General features: G+C 41.3%; 1 protein-coding gene across 1 annotated transcript; it reads right to left on the bottom strand.

Moving 5' to 3' along the window:
* Positions 1–4,049: 4,049 nt before the first annotated feature.
* On the bottom strand, positions 4,050–17,835 carry urb1 (URB1 ribosome biogenesis homolog). The gene is made up of 39 exons (XM_056374712.1): positions 17,611–17,835; positions 17,262–17,401; positions 17,019–17,170; positions 16,783–16,912; positions 16,588–16,684; positions 16,420–16,505; positions 16,209–16,334; positions 15,977–16,107; positions 15,694–15,889; positions 15,451–15,588; positions 15,155–15,328; positions 14,930–15,062; positions 14,696–14,818; positions 14,494–14,606; positions 14,260–14,379; positions 13,598–13,714; positions 13,336–13,474; positions 13,073–13,231; positions 12,634–12,833; positions 12,312–12,530; positions 12,042–12,227; positions 11,109–11,946; positions 10,781–10,985; positions 10,522–10,708; positions 10,385–10,443; positions 10,084–10,271; positions 9,880–9,990; positions 9,736–9,799; positions 9,469–9,637; positions 8,971–9,073; positions 8,717–8,877; positions 8,523–8,634; positions 8,211–8,317; positions 7,829–7,972; positions 7,487–7,596; positions 7,148–7,354; positions 6,783–7,024; positions 5,944–6,522; positions 4,050–4,386 (listed from the first exon to the last, which is right to left on the bottom strand). Exons 1-39 carry the CDS (start codon positions 17,741–17,743, stop codon positions 4,202–4,204), a joined length of 6,783 nt encoding a protein of 2,260 aa, XP_056230687.1. The 5' UTR covers positions 17,744–17,835; the 3' UTR covers positions 4,050–4,201.
* Positions 17,836–19,091: the final 1,256 nt, after the last annotated feature.

Raw genomic sequence — 19,091 nt, 5'->3', positions numbered from 1 at the left:
GATGTGTTTTCTCACATAACATGTGACTGTGAAGGAAGTGTGTATGCCATTCAATTGAGAATCATCACTGTATATGTCTAACCCTTAACTCTCTCTATTCCTAGCAATTGATAAAACATGGATTTAGAGGAGGTCCTACTTTGCACCGCTTTGGATCATATTAGGAAAAATTGAGTAAAAAACAAAAAAAGACGCTGGATACACACTATTCTCTTAAAGTTGTCGCAGGTCAGATTTTATTTACATCCAAGGCCAGGAATATCCCCCGCTTCTCAGTGCTTCAAATCGTAAACACTAGTCAAGCCATGCTGGGCTCCCGTTTTGTCTCATTCATGCCCCCAATTAAAACTGAATATTATTCATATATATATAGTTTTTTATGTTTGATATAGACACAGAAGCATTAAGCCCTGGTTGGATTTATAAAGACCACAGCTGCAAAGTGAAAACTGGAAACACTGATTCAGGTTTCATCAGGTTCACAGAGATTTTTGACCATAATAAATTATACCCTTCTACAAATCATAGAAACTTTATTTTATCAAATAAAATAGCACATAAAACAATACAGATGTTTAGTAACTACTTTCTACTACTGCTGCTCTTACAGAGACTCATAGACAAAGGAATAACAGTGACACAACAAAAAAGTTTTCTCAATGCAATGATGTTTTTGCCACAGACCTTGGTTGGAGAACAAGCGGGACCTGAGGAGGGAAGAGTGAGCATAACTTGATTTACTTTTTCACATTCTAATCCCACTACAGAACAATAGCAATAGGCTGATGGCATTAAGTCAGTTACTCTTTATTTTAAACACTGCAGCATGGCTTTACTTAACAAATGTCGGCATTAATAGAGGTATATTTTCTATTTACTTAAAAAGAATTAAACATTGTTTTAATGTCTTTTATCTCTCTAACAGCATTTATGTAGCTTATATATATTAACTGTGATTAACAGCTTGTATACTGGTTTATTTTACAAATTAGTTTTGGCTGTAAGAAATGAGTTGTGACATTATGAAAGTCATATAAGTCATTTAATATTGCTTTATAACCTCCTGAATGGTGTTTGAATCAAATATTTAAATAAGGCTCTTATTATTCTGTATTGGATGATGTGATCTTCATAACTGGTAAAGACTTAATGTACCACAGCAGCTATAACTGAACAAATTTAGTAGAGAAATATACATTATATAAATTTTGTTCTGTAGTAAACCAGCTTGTTGTACGGTGTCTGAAACGAGTGTTGGGAAGGATACCCTGCATCGCCAAGCATAAAGCAGCCTCTGCCTGTCCCACAGATCTTGAGCAGCCTAATGGGGAAATCAACACATGCCCATGACTCTTGAAGTCCACTGGAATCATTCACCCATGTTGGGCAGCTCATGCTCAGATCCCAGAACACCTGGGTTGACCTTCGCCATCCACAACTGTTTGTAATAAGATAGCCAGATAACCTTCTCTATTAGGTTGTTGAGACTGGAAGTGTAATATTTTATGATTTCAATGTGCATACTGTCTACTACACCAATACATTGAGAAATACCATATGTGTGTGAGAAAAGGTCTACCATTTTCATAAGCTCAGAGTCCTTTGGTGCCACAACAGGCTGCGGTTTAAGCACTTTGGTGGCCGCTGTGCAGAACTCATGCACACAGCGGCAAACAGATGCCTCCTCCACAGCCAAGCCATAGTTTTCTAGTCACAGGGGTTAGCCAATTTATAGAGAGCCAAAGCTGCTCTCTTCTGTAGTGGGATGCAGAGGTGATAAGAGGCGTCCTGCTTCTCCAGCTTTGGCTTCGATGTCATGCAGAGGAGAGAAAGTCTCCCTTGATACCCTCAAATGTTGCAGCCGCTGATCATCTGTCAAAGGAGCTGCATGTATTCTCCCATCAGTCGCTGGTCCAAGGATAGAACCACACTTTGGGTCTCCGTCGCCTAGCACCTGTCAAGAAGTGTTATAGGTTGGAATGGAAGAATACGCATGTGATTAGCACAGGAGGTTCTGTAAAGGAAATCACAAGAAAGAAAGTATATGCTGTGATTCCTTGAAACACTGAACAGCTTGCTGGGCTTACAATTAATGAAGGGAAATAATAAATAATGAAAAAAATATTATCAATTGTGACATGTCATAAGAAAAATATTTCTGAAAAAAGAAATCAATTAATAATAGAAATAAAACAATTTATGATAACAATTCCCTACTTTTGGCACAGGAACTCATCTCTCAAAGAATATACATAATGTGACACTTCCATAGTATGGCCAATGCAATGTTCTTGCATATTACTGATCGCAAAACAAGTTATGGAAGTCTTCCACTGTCCACATAGTTTTAAGTCGTAATATTGTATGTGACTAGGATGTGACTACAAACTCTCACTCATGGGTATCTTAAGGAGAAGCTCTCACCGCTTTCATTCATGCATCATAATCAGCAGGGAGCCGATGCTGGCGACTCTGCAGACTTTTACTCTCAGCATCCATGTTTCATGGAGTTTCAAGCACTAACAGACAGAAATAAACCCGCACATACATCTGCTGCCGCTGCTGCTGCCACGCTGTTTACTTGTATAGGCGCAATTCTCTAGACTTCTATGCAATAGTGTATTCACTCTCGGACCAGAAATACTAAATCTTCATGATCTTATCTTCAAGTCTGCGCTGTGCGTGGGACGCCCCCTAGTGTACCGGAGTGGGTAGTACCAGGACGTTTTGAAAACTCCTACCAAAGATCCATCAAATCCTAGTTAAAAAATAAACAACTATTATATTAATAATGTCCAAAAATAAAATAAAGTGTAATAAGGAGCGGCTCATCACGCCCACTCATTAACTGCAAACAGAGCACCAGAGCACAACATGAGGTATTTTCATTGGTCATGTCACCCTACCCACTCAGTTTCCTGGCCAAACCCACACACTGCATTCATCTGCTGAAATATAGTCAGCACAACTGACAGGAGGGAAGAACAGCTGGAGTGGAACAGACAAACATGTGGGTAAGAAGTGGAGACTAACTTTCTACAGATATTGTTTTTCATTTTCATTTTTCTCTGCTAATTTTTAAACAGCATTACCTCTCTCCCAAAATGAGATAATGGCTGTAATGGAGAACTCCAACACCAGTGCTGTTCCCTATGAATGGGAATATTATTATGATTATCTTGATCCTGTGATTGTGGATGAGAGCAAGCTGAAACACAATAAATGTAAGTCTTTGTGCTTTCTATAATTTTGTATTTGTCTTCGTGTGTTGCATGAAGGTAACAACAATTCTCCTCTTCCCTTTCAGATTCAATTGTTATAATATTTTGGATAGTTCTGGCTGCTTTTGTGGGATTCCTCTTTATCACTTTGAATCTAATGTCTAGCAGTGGAAACTTAACACGGTAAGTGTGAAGCATCATCTTTCGAGGGAAGTGGGTTTACAATAAAGAGACAGACAGACAGAGCTAGTGTCACAATTCTCTACAATAACATTTAAACGTTTCCTCTTATTATTATTGCAGGAGTCACAGATGCAAAATCAAAGGAAGCCAAAGTATATCATCAGCTTGACCCGAACCTGAAGGAGAACATTTTTCATGGATACGTACGAAAATGTTCATAAATTGAGGTGATGAACACAAATTCAGAATGATAATAATTTAAAATGCAGCTGTGGAGATGATGACAGGGAAACAGAGAAAAGTTAGATTGCTGGTTTAGTGACAGTGTGTTAGAGAGTAGTCAATGATTCTGCTTCACTGAATACCTACAAAATAAAAGGCTACATTAACCATTAAACAAAAATGGTCAGTAACTATTTATCATGTGTGTTAAAAGCAGTGTGTGTATGTGAACCCTAGAAATGAAAAGGATGAGAGCACAGGTGTGTTATTGGGATTCATCCTGATGGCAGCTTTACTGCATTGAACCCAGTTTCTTGAATATAGTCCACAAGATTCTTTGTGTCGTAAAACCAAAAGTTTACACATACAATTACAAATAATACAGGAACCATTTGTTAAAAAAATTGACAAATGTATGACAGATTTGAAAATCAACCTTTTTTATAACAGAGGGTTTTATAAAATATCTTCAATCTTTTTACACGAGCAAAACAAGGCAGAAAAATATCAGAGAATACAATGTTTCTTTTCATTTGATCTATTTCAAAGAACATAGTTGTGTTCAGACGTCCTATTTAACTCTTCAAGGAGATGATGTCATTACAGATGGCTCTGATGGCTGTTTGTGGTGATTTGGATGTTTTTTGTCTCTTAGACTTGGCTCTGGTCACCAAACTGACATGAGACAGGAACAGCTCTGCTGATGTGGCTCCACTCCACAACTCATGGATGTACAACGACAACAGACGCAGCCCTGCATCTGGAAAGGAGAGAGAACAAAAGGCTTAATTTCTTTATAATGCAACTAATTACAAATGAGCTTGAGGGACACATCAGAGAGACCGTACTGACAAAGAAAAAATAAACATACATTTACTTAGGTTTGATAATCCAAGACCATTAAAAAAAAATCTCTATTATTATCAAGCAGTGGTGGAAGAACTATTAGGATCCCTTTCTTACCTAAAAGTACCGATACAAAAATGTAAAACTACTCCTTTACAAGTACATAAATGTCTGCAGCAAAATGTAGTTAACGTACTGAAGTAAAAGGTACTGGTTTGGTCTCTCTGGCTGATATATTATTAAATATTACATCAATTGATTATTTATACTGAAGCATCAGTATGTAAGCAGCATGTTACTGTAGCTGCTGGGGTGGAGCTAGCTTGAACTACTTTTATATACAAGGACACCCGATAAATCTGAGAGACTGTGAGATCATAAATAGGAGAAGAAAGAAGAAAATGTTCAAATACACAAATCTTGTTTTCAGTTTGGATTTTTGGTGAGATGCTGGACCGTTTGAACATTCATCGACATGAAACCAGGTGAGAAGTTTACAGGGAAACATATTTGGAGGAGCTGTTAACTCAAAGACAACTAAAATGTGAGACATCAGAAGCCAAAAAGGTCAGAAACCACTGGTTTAATCTTTAACAATGTGTTGTATAATTCACTGTGTAATATCTTCATCTTAAAAGTAACTAGTTACTAAAGCAGTCAAATAAATGTAGGGGAGAAAGTACAATATTTTCCTCTGAACTGTAGTGAAGTGGAAGTATAACGTAGCATAAAATGGAAATACTCATGTAAAGCACAAGTACCTGAAAATTGTACTTAAATACTCTACTTAAATAACTGTACTTAGTTACTTTCTACCACTGTCACCAAGTACGCATATTGTCTTCCTCATCAGTCTTAATCTGTGTGACGTCTGTACTTTTTGTACTTTTGAGTGGCTTTGTGAATGATATTAATATTAAGGATATTAACTAATTACAAATGTGATACACATAGGGCTTTATATCAACTGATTGCAGTGTTTTGTAAGAGCAACACCTCAACAGCATTTGGGATTGGACGAGAATTAAAATAAAAGTTGCAAAACCTAACAATGTCTTTATCCAGTTACATTGTCCACTGCTGAATCGGACAAATGTTTTTAGGGCCCGAGCAGCGAAGGGTGCGAGGACCCTATTGTAACTGTAGTGTTTATTTTAAAGTTATTTTAATATCATAATGACAGTCATAGGACACATATGCCAGACTTCTTTCATTCAGAGAGTTTAGTAGTTAATCTTATTTTGTAATGTATGGATTTTGCATAGCCCAGCCTTCCCCCAAATTTCACTAAAGGTTCCTCCCAATCAAGTAGAATTTTTGTCACTCTTGTTAAAACCTTGGGCAACGCTGCTCTAAACGTCTCTGTGACGCCCGTGTGTCAATACAACAAAGAACTTGTAGTTGTATGCACGCATCACTAGCAGTCACAAATGTGGGAGTGTGAGTCTGTGGATAAGATGGCAGCTCTTACCATATCTAGACTGATCACGAGTGGCCTCTGGCAGGCAGGCGGAGACGACCGCTTGATGCAGCTCTGGAAGGTGGCCTTGGGTTTCCAGTAAGCGTATCATAATGTTGGTAAATCGCTGAAAGGTTTCTACTCTCGCCAAAATATTGGATTGACGCTGAGCTTCAAAGGCCTGGTGGTAGAGTCGAAGGAGGTCAGCTTTGAAGCCAGGATCCAGCAACACAACATCCACAATTTCCCTGTGTTTTATCACCGCCTTTTCAAACCACTGCAGGAAGTCCTTTGTTCTGTTTTCATCATACGAGTCCTCCACCAAGCACCTCAGGGACCACTTGGTGAGCAGGTGCGCAGTATCACTGGCCAACCGACTGGGATCTAATTTGTCTCTTGGCTGAACCTGCTGGGTTTCAGAGAGGGGAAACACAGGCTCGCAATGAACAAAAATACTGCTGAGGTAATGTTTACACGCTGTCAGGGGACTCTCTCCTTGTTTCTCAGTTTCAGTGTCGTCTGCCAGCTTCTCTTTTTCGGTGCAGGCCTGGGAAAAGGAGCCTTTAGTTCGCGCCTTATCTTTCCCCATCCCTGAGGAGGAGGATGAGAACAAAACTATGTTTATCCCATTAAAAATACATGGAATGATCTAGATACTGTGAAACAGAACAAAGCTATAAATTCTGTAGTTTGCAATGGAAAAAGTATGAAATGCAATGGCTTCATTGTAGGCCCTGAAAGCTTCGTATTAAATATTAATCATAATTTTGGGGAAATGAATGTCAGCCATTTTAGTCATTATCTCCTTCAAGCTTCTTGGTGTGGCAGAATTTCAAGAAGGAAAAACTCACCCAGCAATTCCTTTACTTTGCACTTTTCAGCCAAGACTTGTATTTGGGAACAGAGTGCCGTGTTGCAGGACAGGGAGGCCCAGCAGAGGAGCAGAGCGAGGGCTTCGGTGCAGGAGAGAGGCTGTGGGAGGAGTGTGAGCCACTCGGCCTGTTTATTTACATTGAGAGCTGTCCCACGATGCTTCAGGATGGAGCAAAGAGTCTGCAGGAACTGGCTGAGCTGAGCGGCCTTCACACCCAACCTGACAGGAGGAGGTCAAACAAACACTGACATTCTTGACCAAAAGACGGTTAACATTTGTTATGTGTGATGTCAACTTTTGTCAGCAACTTCTGACAAGCAGTTTTAAGGTGAAGTGCTTTACCGGAGGTGCCTGCTGATGGTTAACGCCACACACAGGAAGTCACTGATGAGTGGGAGAGGGAGATACTTCACTGAGCTCTGAGGCTTCTCCTCTTTAGACGAGGTGGTTTTAGCTCCATCCACCTGTTTCTCCTTCTGCCCAAGGTTAGTGAACCACAGCATGTGGAGCAGATCTATGATGGCACTTAGCAGCTGCTGGTCTCGATTCCTGAGGAGGATAATGCGAACAGACTAATGTAGAAAATCTGAAACTGACTGAAGAGATTATTGTAGTAAAATGAATAATAATGTCAAAATAAAGAGCCGAAAACAATAAGGGGGACCTTACTGTGAAGCTTACCTTTTTTCAACCATCTGTATCATCCAGGTTAGGACCCCACAGTTTTTGGTGAGGTTATAAGCTGCTTTGGTCACACGGGCGGCCTGGTACAACACCCTGATAATCTGTGCCTAGTGGAGAGAAGTCACATGCAAAATAAATCCGCATTATACATTAGCTATTTATTTGTTTTCCTTATGAAGTGTATTTCAGCACATCAACCACCCTGTCCTCTATCTAATCTGTGAGTTTTCATGCTTATGTTCTTAATTCGTCCCTTTATTCACAGAGTTTAAGACTCTGTCATTTGTCTTGACTTCACTTGTTTATCTGTTGAATCGTTGTGATTTCCGCAGTATGTACCTGGGCGTGTTCATCGCACAGGGGGCTGCTGCTGAAGCCTAGAAGGCTCTGAAAGATGCCTTGTTGGTCGCACAATTCATAGCAGTGTCCATCACTTATCCCTTCCTCCAGCACACCCAGGATCCACTCGCGTTCCATCTTGTGCTGCAGAAAAAGCGGACAGTGAGTAATCCTCCCACGGCTACAACCCCACAGAATCAGATAACATCAGTCTAAAAAAAAAATAGCCTGACCTAAGCAAAACAAACAAGATGAAGGTTGAAAGTTGTTGACGTAGAGAGATTCTTTGGACAGTCATTTATTTGTTCAGGGTAAGATTAACCAATCAAGATTAATGACTTGCAGAACAACATGTTTTCAGCAGTTTCCTGTAATACTTTACCTCCAAATCGAAGCCATAGAAGAGCTTGAAGAACTCAGGGACTCTTCTGAAGTCCAAACTCTGATGGGACAGCAGGAACCTGTTTAAAACCACATACATGTGGTCCTCTGGAAAATCAGGAAAAACAAGGAGAAAAAAAAAAGGGCGATGAGCCTGAGGCAGAGTCTCCTTTTGCAGTGGTAGTATAACTTTTATAGAAATGAAACAAAGCATAAATCAGTTCAGTCTAAAACAAGTCTTATATCCTTAAGTAAATATTGTGGGTGAAATGAGACTGGTCAGGGACTAACTCAAGTTTTCAAGGTTACTCACCAGGTTTTAACATCTGCTGAGCCGCTTTTGTGATGTAAGTGGTCAGGACAAAGGGAAGTCTTTGATTCTGCTGTCGGACTCCATTTTTCACCGTGTCCATCAAGTACAGCAGCTGTTGGACCGAAACAAGCCCGTAAGTGTTTCTGGAGGTGATTTCCTTCAAACACGCACACACCACCTCCCCGTCTCTTTACCTGTCTCTTCTCCCTGAGCCGAGCACCCTCCAGATGTTGGTAGAAGCAGCTCAGCACATGGTACGCTGCCGCTCTCACCTTTGGGTCGTAGCTACTTAGAGCCATTACAGTTAATCCAAGAGCGTGGCTGGATACAAACTTGAGGCAGTCAATCACACACTCTGTCACATAGAAGATGAAGAATGCGACACATGTAAGCCTTGATGACCAAAACAGATGATTAGGTGAAAGTAGGTAGGTTGAAATATACTCACCTGGCTGCAGTATGGTGCTGAACAGAGGCAAAAGAAAACAGGGATCGTACAAATTCCCAAGGTCCTTCACTCTGTTATTGCTGTACAGTGGCTCCTTGCCTTCCTATAAGGGAGGGAAAATATACATGTTAAAGGTCAGTTCATCCAATTGACAAAAAACATTGTCTCACGGACTACTAGTGGTATCTAGTCATACAGATATGTGAGGTTTCATGATATCCCATCAGTGAGATTTCTACAAAGCACACCAGTACAGTGGAGAGTCATTTTTGACGCTTTAAGAAATGAAAAACTGCACTTGAAAAACCTAACTGTGATCAATTTGGAACTTCTTTCAACCAAATAAATTGTTCAGAAATCTCAAATATGTCAAACCAAAACTATCACCACACGGGGTATTTGAGAAAATATATTTGTGATTTGGGGAAACTGAGCCTTTACAGTAACTTATTGTACAAGTGCAGTTCCCAGAAAGTAAATAGAAATTAAAATATCAACCTCCAGGATGATTCTGCGCTGCTGGGGAAAGTGTGCAATAGTTTGGAGCATCCTGTCACTTTTCAGCAGGGCCAACAGGTCGTCTGAGCTCGTCTGCTTCCACAGAGAAGCTCCCAGGCTTTTCCTGGTCTTGTGGTGCTCCACAGCTGCTGGGCCCCATAAGAAGGATCTGCATTTGGAAACTCAGGCTGAGTGTTTGCAACAAACAAGCACACTTGTTGCATGGACAACATTTTTTTTTTTTTTTTATAAACGAATGGAACTTACTGAAACTTCAGCAGACTGACATGGTTTCTTTCATATTCCTGGAGAAGCAGTAACAGATTCTGATCTGCAAAAACAAATTAAGATGTAAGTAGAAAAGACAACAACAAACACAAACTTGCAAAGTCCTTAGATTTCATGTTTTACCTGAAGTATTCAGCGTAGCTCCATATGCTCCCAAAAGTATAACAAAGTGACTGATGTTACAGACTGCTGGGCATTTCTTCACCAGACAAAGAAGAAGGGACACCAACGCTTCTGAGATGCAAACAAAAGAAACATGGTTGTATTCAGTGATGGAAGGAATAGAGCTTTAGGTTTGTAATGTAGTCTCTTTTTTATGTGCGGTACCTTTAGCCTGATATCTGCTCGGCTCTTCATCAGACTCCAGCATGGTGGGCAGGAACAGGGAATGGCTGCTGGTCATCATGTGAAGGGTGGATAAAGGTATCAGATCCTTCTGGACTTCACCGCCACCATACAGCAGGTTCAATAGGCTGCTCAACGTGTTCAGGAAGTGGTGATCTCTGTACCGATATCTACAGTGGAAGAATATTTTATTAAGGGTCATTCATTTAAAAAAAAAAAAAAAAAAATATCTGATGTGACAATGCTGATTAAATAGCAGAATAGATTTCAACAAATATCTTACTTCAGTCCGTTCTTGACAAAGCTGTTCCATTCAGATGCAGTGATGTCTGCAGCTGATGTCTGTGTAAAGAGGATAGATTATTAAATGCATGAAGTGAAGACATAAATGTAGAGTATGTATGAGGACAGTAAACCCACTAGGAGTGTCTGCAGTCTTTCCAGGACACTCTGCTCCTGCTCTGCTGGGGAAGTCGCCTGATCTTTAGAGTGACTGTAAGAGGTGATGAGACACTTGATGGCAGCAGATGTGACAGACTTCCTCCAGGTTTCTAGTTCTTCTGGGCAATCGGCAAGTTTCTCAGTAACAACGTCCACTAGTTGCCATCTGGAGGAGAAAATATTTAGGTACTAACACGTAACACTGATAATTTGCTTTCTGTTAAGAGTTCATTATTACCTTTCAAGACTGTCCACTTTTTGAAGAGCACTGGGCAGATTGTTGATCAAATCCCTGATGTCCTTGATGTTTGCAGAGAGTTTGATCAGATTGGCTAGTGTTTCAGCAAACTGGCCTCCAGAGGCTTCTGTCAGGTTTCCCAGAACACACTGGCACAATTTGGTGAGTAGTGCTTGCTTCAGGACTTTTAAAACTTCTTTTTGCACTATAAAAACACAGCAATAGAGCATATCTAAATCAATATACAACATGTAATGACAGAAGAAAAGAGTGATAAATCCTGCTGCTGTATGCTTTTAATCAATAGAGAACTTGTTTCAGGACAAACCTTCTTCGGGCCTGGCAGGGTCCTCTCTACCTGCCACCTGTAAGTAGGTGTTGATCAGTGGAAGGAATGTTTCTGTCTGGCCTGAGAGCTTCTCCATGTTTGCTGGCTCTAGACACCACACCTCAAAGCAGAGGCGGTGGGTGGAGGAGTTCTGCAGCAGCAGGGAGCTGATGGCCTGCGTGTCTGAGAGAGGCTGCTGGAGACAGTGCAGCAGCACATCTGTGTGGATGAGTTTGGCACTGCTTGGCTCACTTGACAGAGTCTGGAGTAGGAACGCCTCCAGCGCAGGGCTGGAGCAGGACAGCAGCAGTGTGCCCAGGCCGTGGAAGTGTGCCTGTGTCAGAAAGCTGCTGTGGTCCTGGGAAGGGTTGGATTTACACTCTGTTAGGATCTGCAGTGCTGCGTGACCGTAGACACTGAGGTTTGCGTGTGTGCCCTCGCTGCCGGGAGAGATGAGGCTCTCCTGGGGGAGGAGTAGCAACTTGGAGACCACCTCCCTCAGATTAGAGGGGTCCATGTAGCTGTGGAGAGACAAGAGGGCGTGGAAAGGTCTGGACTGTGTCTTGGCAGCCTGAGAGCCCTTCTCCGTTAATTCCTTCAGAGCAGCTCTTTCTAAAGCTCCCATGTAGCTACAGAGAAGCTCCAGGCGACTCAGATCACGAAGAATGGGAGCGCTGATCTTCAGCAGGGCCAGAATGTCATCAGTCAGCTGAGCACACAGATGCTTTAGTCTGACAGGGTTCAGAGTATGAGGAGGCAAAGCAGACAGCTCCAGCGCCAGGAACCACTGCTCCAAACATGGATGCTTGAAGATGGAGCCAAGAGCCGAAACAAGGATCTAAAGAGAGAGGGGCCCACATTAGATGCACTAAATCTAAAAATAGACATAAACTTCATATTGTTGGTCACTGTTAAAGCTGAACTTTTTCCAACCTGCTCTTTATCGGCTTCTACTGTGGATGACTGGTTGAGTTCCAGGAAGAAGTCTGATCCTTCTTGGAGGTTCTCTGCTATTGGCTCAGGCTTTTTGGTTTCCTGAAAACCTAGTAGCTTAGTCACCAAATCCCGGAGCTGTCCCATTAAGGTTTTCAGAATGGCAGCTCCTGTGTCTTTGGAGAACTGCGCAGAAAAATATGATGTGCTGTGTTATACTTTCAACTTGGCATTTTACTGAATAGTGAGCTTGTCTTACTTGTCTCTTACCGTGCCAAAGATTTCCACTGTTGATTTGATGTAGAGTAAGATCTGTTTGATTGCTACTGGAAACTCAGCCATCGCGATGAATGCTAGAGTTTCTTCCACATTTTTTGTGAAGGTCTCTTCAAGCAAAGTGCTTGGTCCTTGGCTATACGCAGCTTTCATCAGTGCGGTGTATGAACTAAGGGTTGGCAGACCCTTTGAAAGGCATTCAGAGGACTTGAACTGCAAAACAAAAACAAAAAAACAGAGGAACTGCAATTTTCTACATGATGAAATTAAAAGATCACCCTTTTTTAACCACTCTCTTGGTGGCACTAAAACTGACCAGTTCCCCGCTGCACTGCTGCGGTAGCCATCTGGAGTAATACTGATGAAGGCGTGCGACTGCAGGATGAGGAGCAGCAGCGAGTTCGGAGGATACGAGCTCTTTATCGTACTGCAGCAGAGCCAGACAGAGGGGGAGTGGCTCCCTCTGACAGTGCAGCACATCAGAGAGCACAGCTGATAAGTACTCATATACAACTCCTGAGGGGAAAAAGAGACAGATTGTTATCAAAACATATCATACAATTACTTTTGAAATATTATTCAGAACAGAGAGAACACTTCAAGCATGAAGATGAAAAGTTGCACTTTTGATGCAGCAAATTATAAATTGTCAAGCTGCAAAAGAAAATTTCGGTCTGCCCCAAAAAACAGTTGCTCTACTCTTCACTTTTTGATTGAATAAGTTTTCTGTTTGTCCAAATTAAGACAGACTTCACCTTTGTTTGCTGGCAGTTTGTTTCGGGCCTCCAGAGCGGCAGGTACCACCACACTGAAGGGGAAGGTTTGGATAATGAGGTCTTCACTCAGTGCTGGACCAAATTTCTCCATCTCACCGTCATTACCGTCCATAATGACATCCAGCATGTCCAAGACGTCTGCAACATGAGGTCAGATTGCAAAAAAAAAAAAAAAAAAGTTTCACAGACATGCTTATGGATGGAAGAGATTACTCTGAGATTCCATCTATAAAAATACTCACCGTCTATGTGAGATACAGGGATACTTGCAGCGTCGCCCTCCTGGCTACTCAGGTTAGCTTGCAGATAAGCTGCCTCCTGGACCAGGCTGGCAACCTTATCTGTGTATGTGTAGGAGTTGCACACGAGTTTCACCAATACCTAGAGTCAGAGACCAGGAGTTCAGGATCATATAACTGCTATGCTACGATTCAAAATTAGTCTTATTTTGTCTAACCAACAGCAAGACAGTAACAGGTAGAAATGTTGCGTAGATGGACTCACCCTCTCCAAGAACTGGATGACAGCCTCTTGTTGATTTGACTCTACTCTGGCCAGCTGGTCGAGCCAGAGCTCAAGTTCAGTCCAGGTGTACTCAAACACCCCACTGTCCTTTAGCACCTGAATACAAGTCAGGAAACACAGAACAGTGGTTACCTTTTACCAACACTGCTGGGAGAAAATTTGGTACAGTTTATGTGAAACTCTTGCAGTTAAATATTAACATAGATATATTTCCTAAACTGCTCTCACTTCATTAACTTCATAAATATGCAGTTTTACCACTGTATTATTACGCTTCAGGACAAACTGCTTTTCTTAACTGTAGGGACTGAACCAACTGCTAATTTACCCCCTGGAAATGATGCTGTACCCTCAGATGAAATAATACATTTTACAAACTGTCAAACTACAAACTTTTACTCTTGACATCTACTGCAGGGAGGAACCTATGCTAATGTATTTAAAAAGTGTATTTGAGTTTTTTGTTCTATTATATTTAGTTGATCATGTGGCTTTCTAATGTAAAGAGAAAAGTCCCGTTGTTTATGAGGGGTAAACAGTTATCAAGATTTAAAGTTATATCAAATATCTAAATATCTATGTCTCACATGTAGTGTAAACTGAAAGCAAATGCACAGAGGAAAAGAGGAAATGTTCCTCACTTTCAGAACCAGCATCCGTGTGGAGGTTTTCAGGTGGCTGCTGCTGCTGCTGACAAACATCTTCAGAAGCAGGTAAAGTACTGACTTCTCCCCAGATGATGATTCAGTGTCTGCAACATCCTGGGAATAAAAGCAATATAGATCAAAATGCTGATTACAAAGCAAAACTCTCTAAACCACGATCACCGAAAATGACACAGTAAATCGTAAAATAACACAGTGTAACTTCTTCACCTGTATGCGGAACCAGGAGAACTTGCTTGCGGGGAGATCTAAGGCCAGCTGCAGTATCTGATACTGCAAAACCGGGGGGACTTCCTCCCTCATTCCTTTCTCTGACACAATCCCTGCAGAGGTAAGGACAATGATTCAGCTTGAAAGGCGACTGTTAAACATCACACCGCTACCGAAAGTCATACCCACACTCCACTCTTACCTTTTAAGAGCTTGCTGAAGTCAAATTTGCACTGGCTAACCAGATGTGGCACCACTTTCTGGTAGAGACAAATGACCTGAAGAATCAGAGCCTTGAGCATGATGACCTCAGCTGTCTCAGCATCTGCTCAACATAAAATCCAGGAGTCAGTCCACTGACATCGCTTTTCTTTTCCCCTTACCTTCACAGGGCTGACCAGAATAGACAATATAAATGTACTGTAAATGTTATTACCAGGCACTTCGTTTTTATTATCTGTCTGTTCACCGCTCCCTTCTGGTTTGGCCTTTTTCTCTTCAGCGCTTGTCTTTTCCTTCTTGCTAAGGGACTGCCACTTTGCGACTATGCTTGTCATATCTGGCAAAATCTGAAGCAGGGCACAAAAAGCAGGTACTTGAGTTGCTGAGTGGTGCCTCATTATTATTTGTGTGTACAATAACAGCACTTTCCTGAGCTTACCTTGCTGAGTGTCTCCCTGTACTGCTGCACCAAGTCCCCCATCACATCAAGAGTGTACACATCCGAGCTGTTCCACTCAGACTTATCCAAAAGGTACTCTATATTCTTGTGGGCCCTTTTCAAGATGAAATTCATCATGGACAGAGTTGTGAGCTGCACTGCTGTGTTGGCAAGCTGTCAGATACAAGAGCAGATATTCTGAAAATAAATGTCCAAATACTATACATATTTAATGCTTTTTTCCCCCCATTGTTGGCCATGATAATGAATTTATTTTATGAGGCTCGATCACTTACACTGAGTCCCTGTGTAAAGAAGGCCTTGTTACAGACAGGAGGAAGAGATATCACTATAATCATGGAGAGCAGGCGAGGAAGAGGGACGACCTCGCTGGTTTGAAAGACTGCAGAAAGCTCTGGTTGGGCCTGGTAGATCTGACACAGAAAGGCAAACAGGAGGGTTATTGTTTTAAAAAAAAAATAGAAGCAATTAGCTAACACAGATGTCTCAATGTAAACAAATACATTAGGAATAATTACCTTTTTAAGTAGCCTGACATTGTCCTGCCAGGCACTTTTGAGGCGGGGGGTGTATGAATACTGAGTCTCCTTGAAGTATCTGGCCAGAATATCAGGGCTGGCTTTCAGTACGTTCACCACCAGCTCTGCCACCAGTTCATCCTCTGTGGCCTGCTTCAGCCCCACCAAGAACTGAAGCAAGACAATGTTACCAGATCTAGAAAAAATCAAATCACATCACATATTAACATGAGGGGTTTTCAGAGGAATACAAAGTAAACTTGTCATCCCACAGGTTACTTACCTGCCAGCTGTGCCAAGGCTGGCATCATGAAAGCTGATGCCATGCTTACGGGAGGAGCAGAGGTCAAGAAGGAAACTGTGAACAAGCTCCCGGATGACAGATATCCCAGCATGCTCTGAGTTCTCCGACATCTTACGAAAAAAAAAAAAAAGTTAGACCCACAAGTTGAGAAACAAATTTGGCTGACAGAGCCTTCGTTTCAACAAACACAAGAGAAAAGCAAATAGCTTACTCTGTTATCATCAGTGGTTGCGTCCACAATCCCATTCCATTTGTACAGTGACGCGATGTTCGCCAACACGGCGGGTGTGAAAAAACGCACTTTCTGTGTTTTACTTATGCCCTTGTTTAGTAAAACCTGCAGAAAGACAAACGACACAGATGTAATTATCAAGTCTATACACTTGGTTTTAACTCAAAAGTGTGAGCAACTGAAAACTTACTCTAGTCTTCAGTGTGGACAAAATGAGATTGACGACAGACATCCTGTCCTCCTTCAGACCCGTGCTCAGGATCTCTGGCAGGAGCTCTGACACACAAAATGAACATGTCATCGACACAACGGAGGGAACAGCTTGTTGTGTAAATTGTAATCCATATCTAATTATTACCTTTGCTCTCTAATATCTGTCCGACTGTAGCATTATCTCCAGACACCAAAAAGGACAGCACAAACTGGATAAAAGCCATGCGGACGTCAGGTTTTCCCTAGAAAAGGACAGAGGTAAATGTAAGCATAAATATCTACAGCGCCCAACAACTCCCATGCATGCTAACAACCGGTAAAGATAAATGTTACATCACACCTTTTTGTCCTTTCTCTTTGCCAGGCCAGACAGCGCTTTATTGATGTGAATGTGACTTAAGACTTCTCTAGCAGCTTCTGGTCCTTGAGACACCAAGGCAGACAGGAGACTGAGGCACTGACGGACAAACCTGTGAACGTGAGTTATAACAACATTAGGTCCATTGGCAGAAGGAAAATCATAAATTGTGCTGAGGACCGACACTAAGGGCCCTGTGCTGAGGTCAGTAGACCAACCTGTGGTTTTCTGAATGGAAAGATCCCTGCAGAAGTTTCATGTAGCTAGAAACAATCTTTTTCACAATAGCATTGCCGACCATGTTGAAGTGGGTCAGGTCACTGGCTGTCCTTAGAAGGATCATCTCCAAGCTCTCAAAAATCAGCATCATCTGGACAGAGGCAAGATTCAATTAGAGATTCACTGGTCCAAAAACAGGAAGTCAGCCAGTCCCATCCACTGAGAAAAGCACTTCATCTTACCTCACTCTCTATATGCTTTTCTCCCTCTAGCAATTTGAATATCTCTGCACACTCCATAGAGATTTTAATATACCCTTCAACCACGTCATACAGGTCAGAGCATGGCAGCTTCTTAGCGGTTGATATGAATGTCTCGAGCCCTGCAGGGGATAAAAAAAGTTTAATCAAAGAAGAGGAGAGGAGAGGAGAGGAAAGGAGAGGAGAGGAGAGGACTGCAGACAGTGTGTGTGCAGGCTGTAGAGATGGTGCTCAAACACTGACCGCACCAAAGTGTATAAAAACACTACTAGGACTTAAATGACTTCTGCGAGATGTGTGTAAAAGCAACAAAATGCGCATATACACTCACCCTTAATGGCTGTGGTGGGCTCCTTTAGCATGGCTTTAAATACGGTCCCATTGAACTCCGCTACTTTTTCTTTTTTCGCCGGAGTGTCTGACTCCGGCGAGCCGTCGCCGCGGCGCTTTTTACCCATTTTCATTTTTAGAAAAACAGATTATAGTGATTTATAGGTTTAATTTCACTCCCCTGCCATAAAACTTCTGTCACAATCTCCCACGTTGTGGTGTAAACAGAAAGCTGTGCAACGAAATGTCGTTCCGGTCGGAAACTTTATGATGCTGACGCTTAGTTCCGCCCTCTTTAACTTCTGTTCCCTTCATTGTTCCAGCTCCATTCTCTACAGCTCTATAAGGCTTAAGCTGCATTACCACTGTGTTCCTGATGAAGCTGTTAATACCTTTTCAATGTAGATCTGCTAATTAAGCCTAAACAGCTATTCTCTTATTAGCAGCCAAAATACATAAGAGGCTATTATACACACAAACAGGTAGGTGGGTGAATTCCATTTACATTTGATACTGTGTAAGCCTGCTTGTAGCCCTTTCCATAAATGATACACTGAAATACTAGGCTATTATTATTATATCAGTGAATCTTGAAGAATGTCCATTTGCTTATTGTAATATATTATTTGTAGCATTAGGTCTGTAACCACCTGGGAAAACTGCCAAGAAAAATGTTTTGGTCATAGTTGTTTTCTCCTGCAGTTATATTTCTCAGATTAGCAGGATGAAAGAGGATGAGCAACATGTGCATTGTCATAGTCTACAGTACTCTTGACCCATATGTTTAACGTTTGATGAGCATTAGTGTGCTAATCAATTTGACATTGTAGACCTGCTCGTTGCTCTATATCTTCTGTAGCAGCTGGTTTTGTCTCACAAGAAAGTATTCAGCTATATTATTCATGTATTAGGTTTGAATATTGTGATGAAGATTCCTCATATACATTATGACTAGGTAATATCAGAGACAACACACATGTCATCAATTTTATAGAAACCTCTTAACAACAATTTCATTTTGTAAATCTTTGAGAAGATAAGCGTTTCTGTGCATTTTTTGTTTTTGTTTTTACAGTGTCCAGTTGTCAACATACCTTGTTTTAGTTTCAGTCAAATACAGCATAATAATTTTAGGAAAACACATTTTATTGAGACCACATAGACATAGTTGTGGTTTAGCTTTGCTAGCCTATTTTAAGCGTATGTGGTTTTCAACCAAAGTAGAGCCTCCTCTCAGTTATTCTTTCAACAAAGTTTTGCAGGCCCTGCCCAGCAATATCTCAAAGCTGATGTGAAACTGATAAGAGCCCAATGCTCATTAGTGAAACAATTAAAAACACAAGATTTTCTGAAATATAAAATCTATTTTTGTCAAGTTGTGGTAATTGTCGTGTAAAAAGTCTTGCGGTTCTTTAGCTTGTAATTGTATATTTATTAGATGGTTATGAAGAGGGAAACTCAAGCAGCTCATGTGGTGACTGC

This window comes from Seriola aureovittata, chromosome 4 (genome assembly GCF_021018895.1).
Source record: "Seriola aureovittata isolate HTS-2021-v1 ecotype China chromosome 4, ASM2101889v1, whole genome shotgun sequence".
In the NCBI taxonomy this organism is placed as follows: Eukaryota; Metazoa; Chordata; class Actinopteri; order Carangiformes; family Carangidae; genus Seriola; species Seriola aureovittata.
The sequence above is the reverse complement of the archived record's forward strand: the minus strand, read 5'-3'. Positions and strand labels throughout refer to the sequence as shown.

Bases quoted from the DNA above. Each gene is read 5' to 3' on its own strand.
- urb1 (XM_056374712.1), bottom strand. From the start codon at position 17,743: ATGAAAATGGGTAAAAAGCGCCGCGGCGACGGCTCGCCGGAGTCAGAC. The intron at 14,607-14,695 runs GTAAGAGTGGAG...TTACCTCTGCAG, and splicing joins CTTCAGCAAGCTCTTAAAAG to GGATTGTGTCAGAGAAAGGA. The intron at 9,638-9,735 runs GTAAGTTCCATT...TTCCAAATGCAG, and splicing joins GTCAGTCTGCTGAAGTTTCA to ATCCTTCTTATGGGGCCCAG.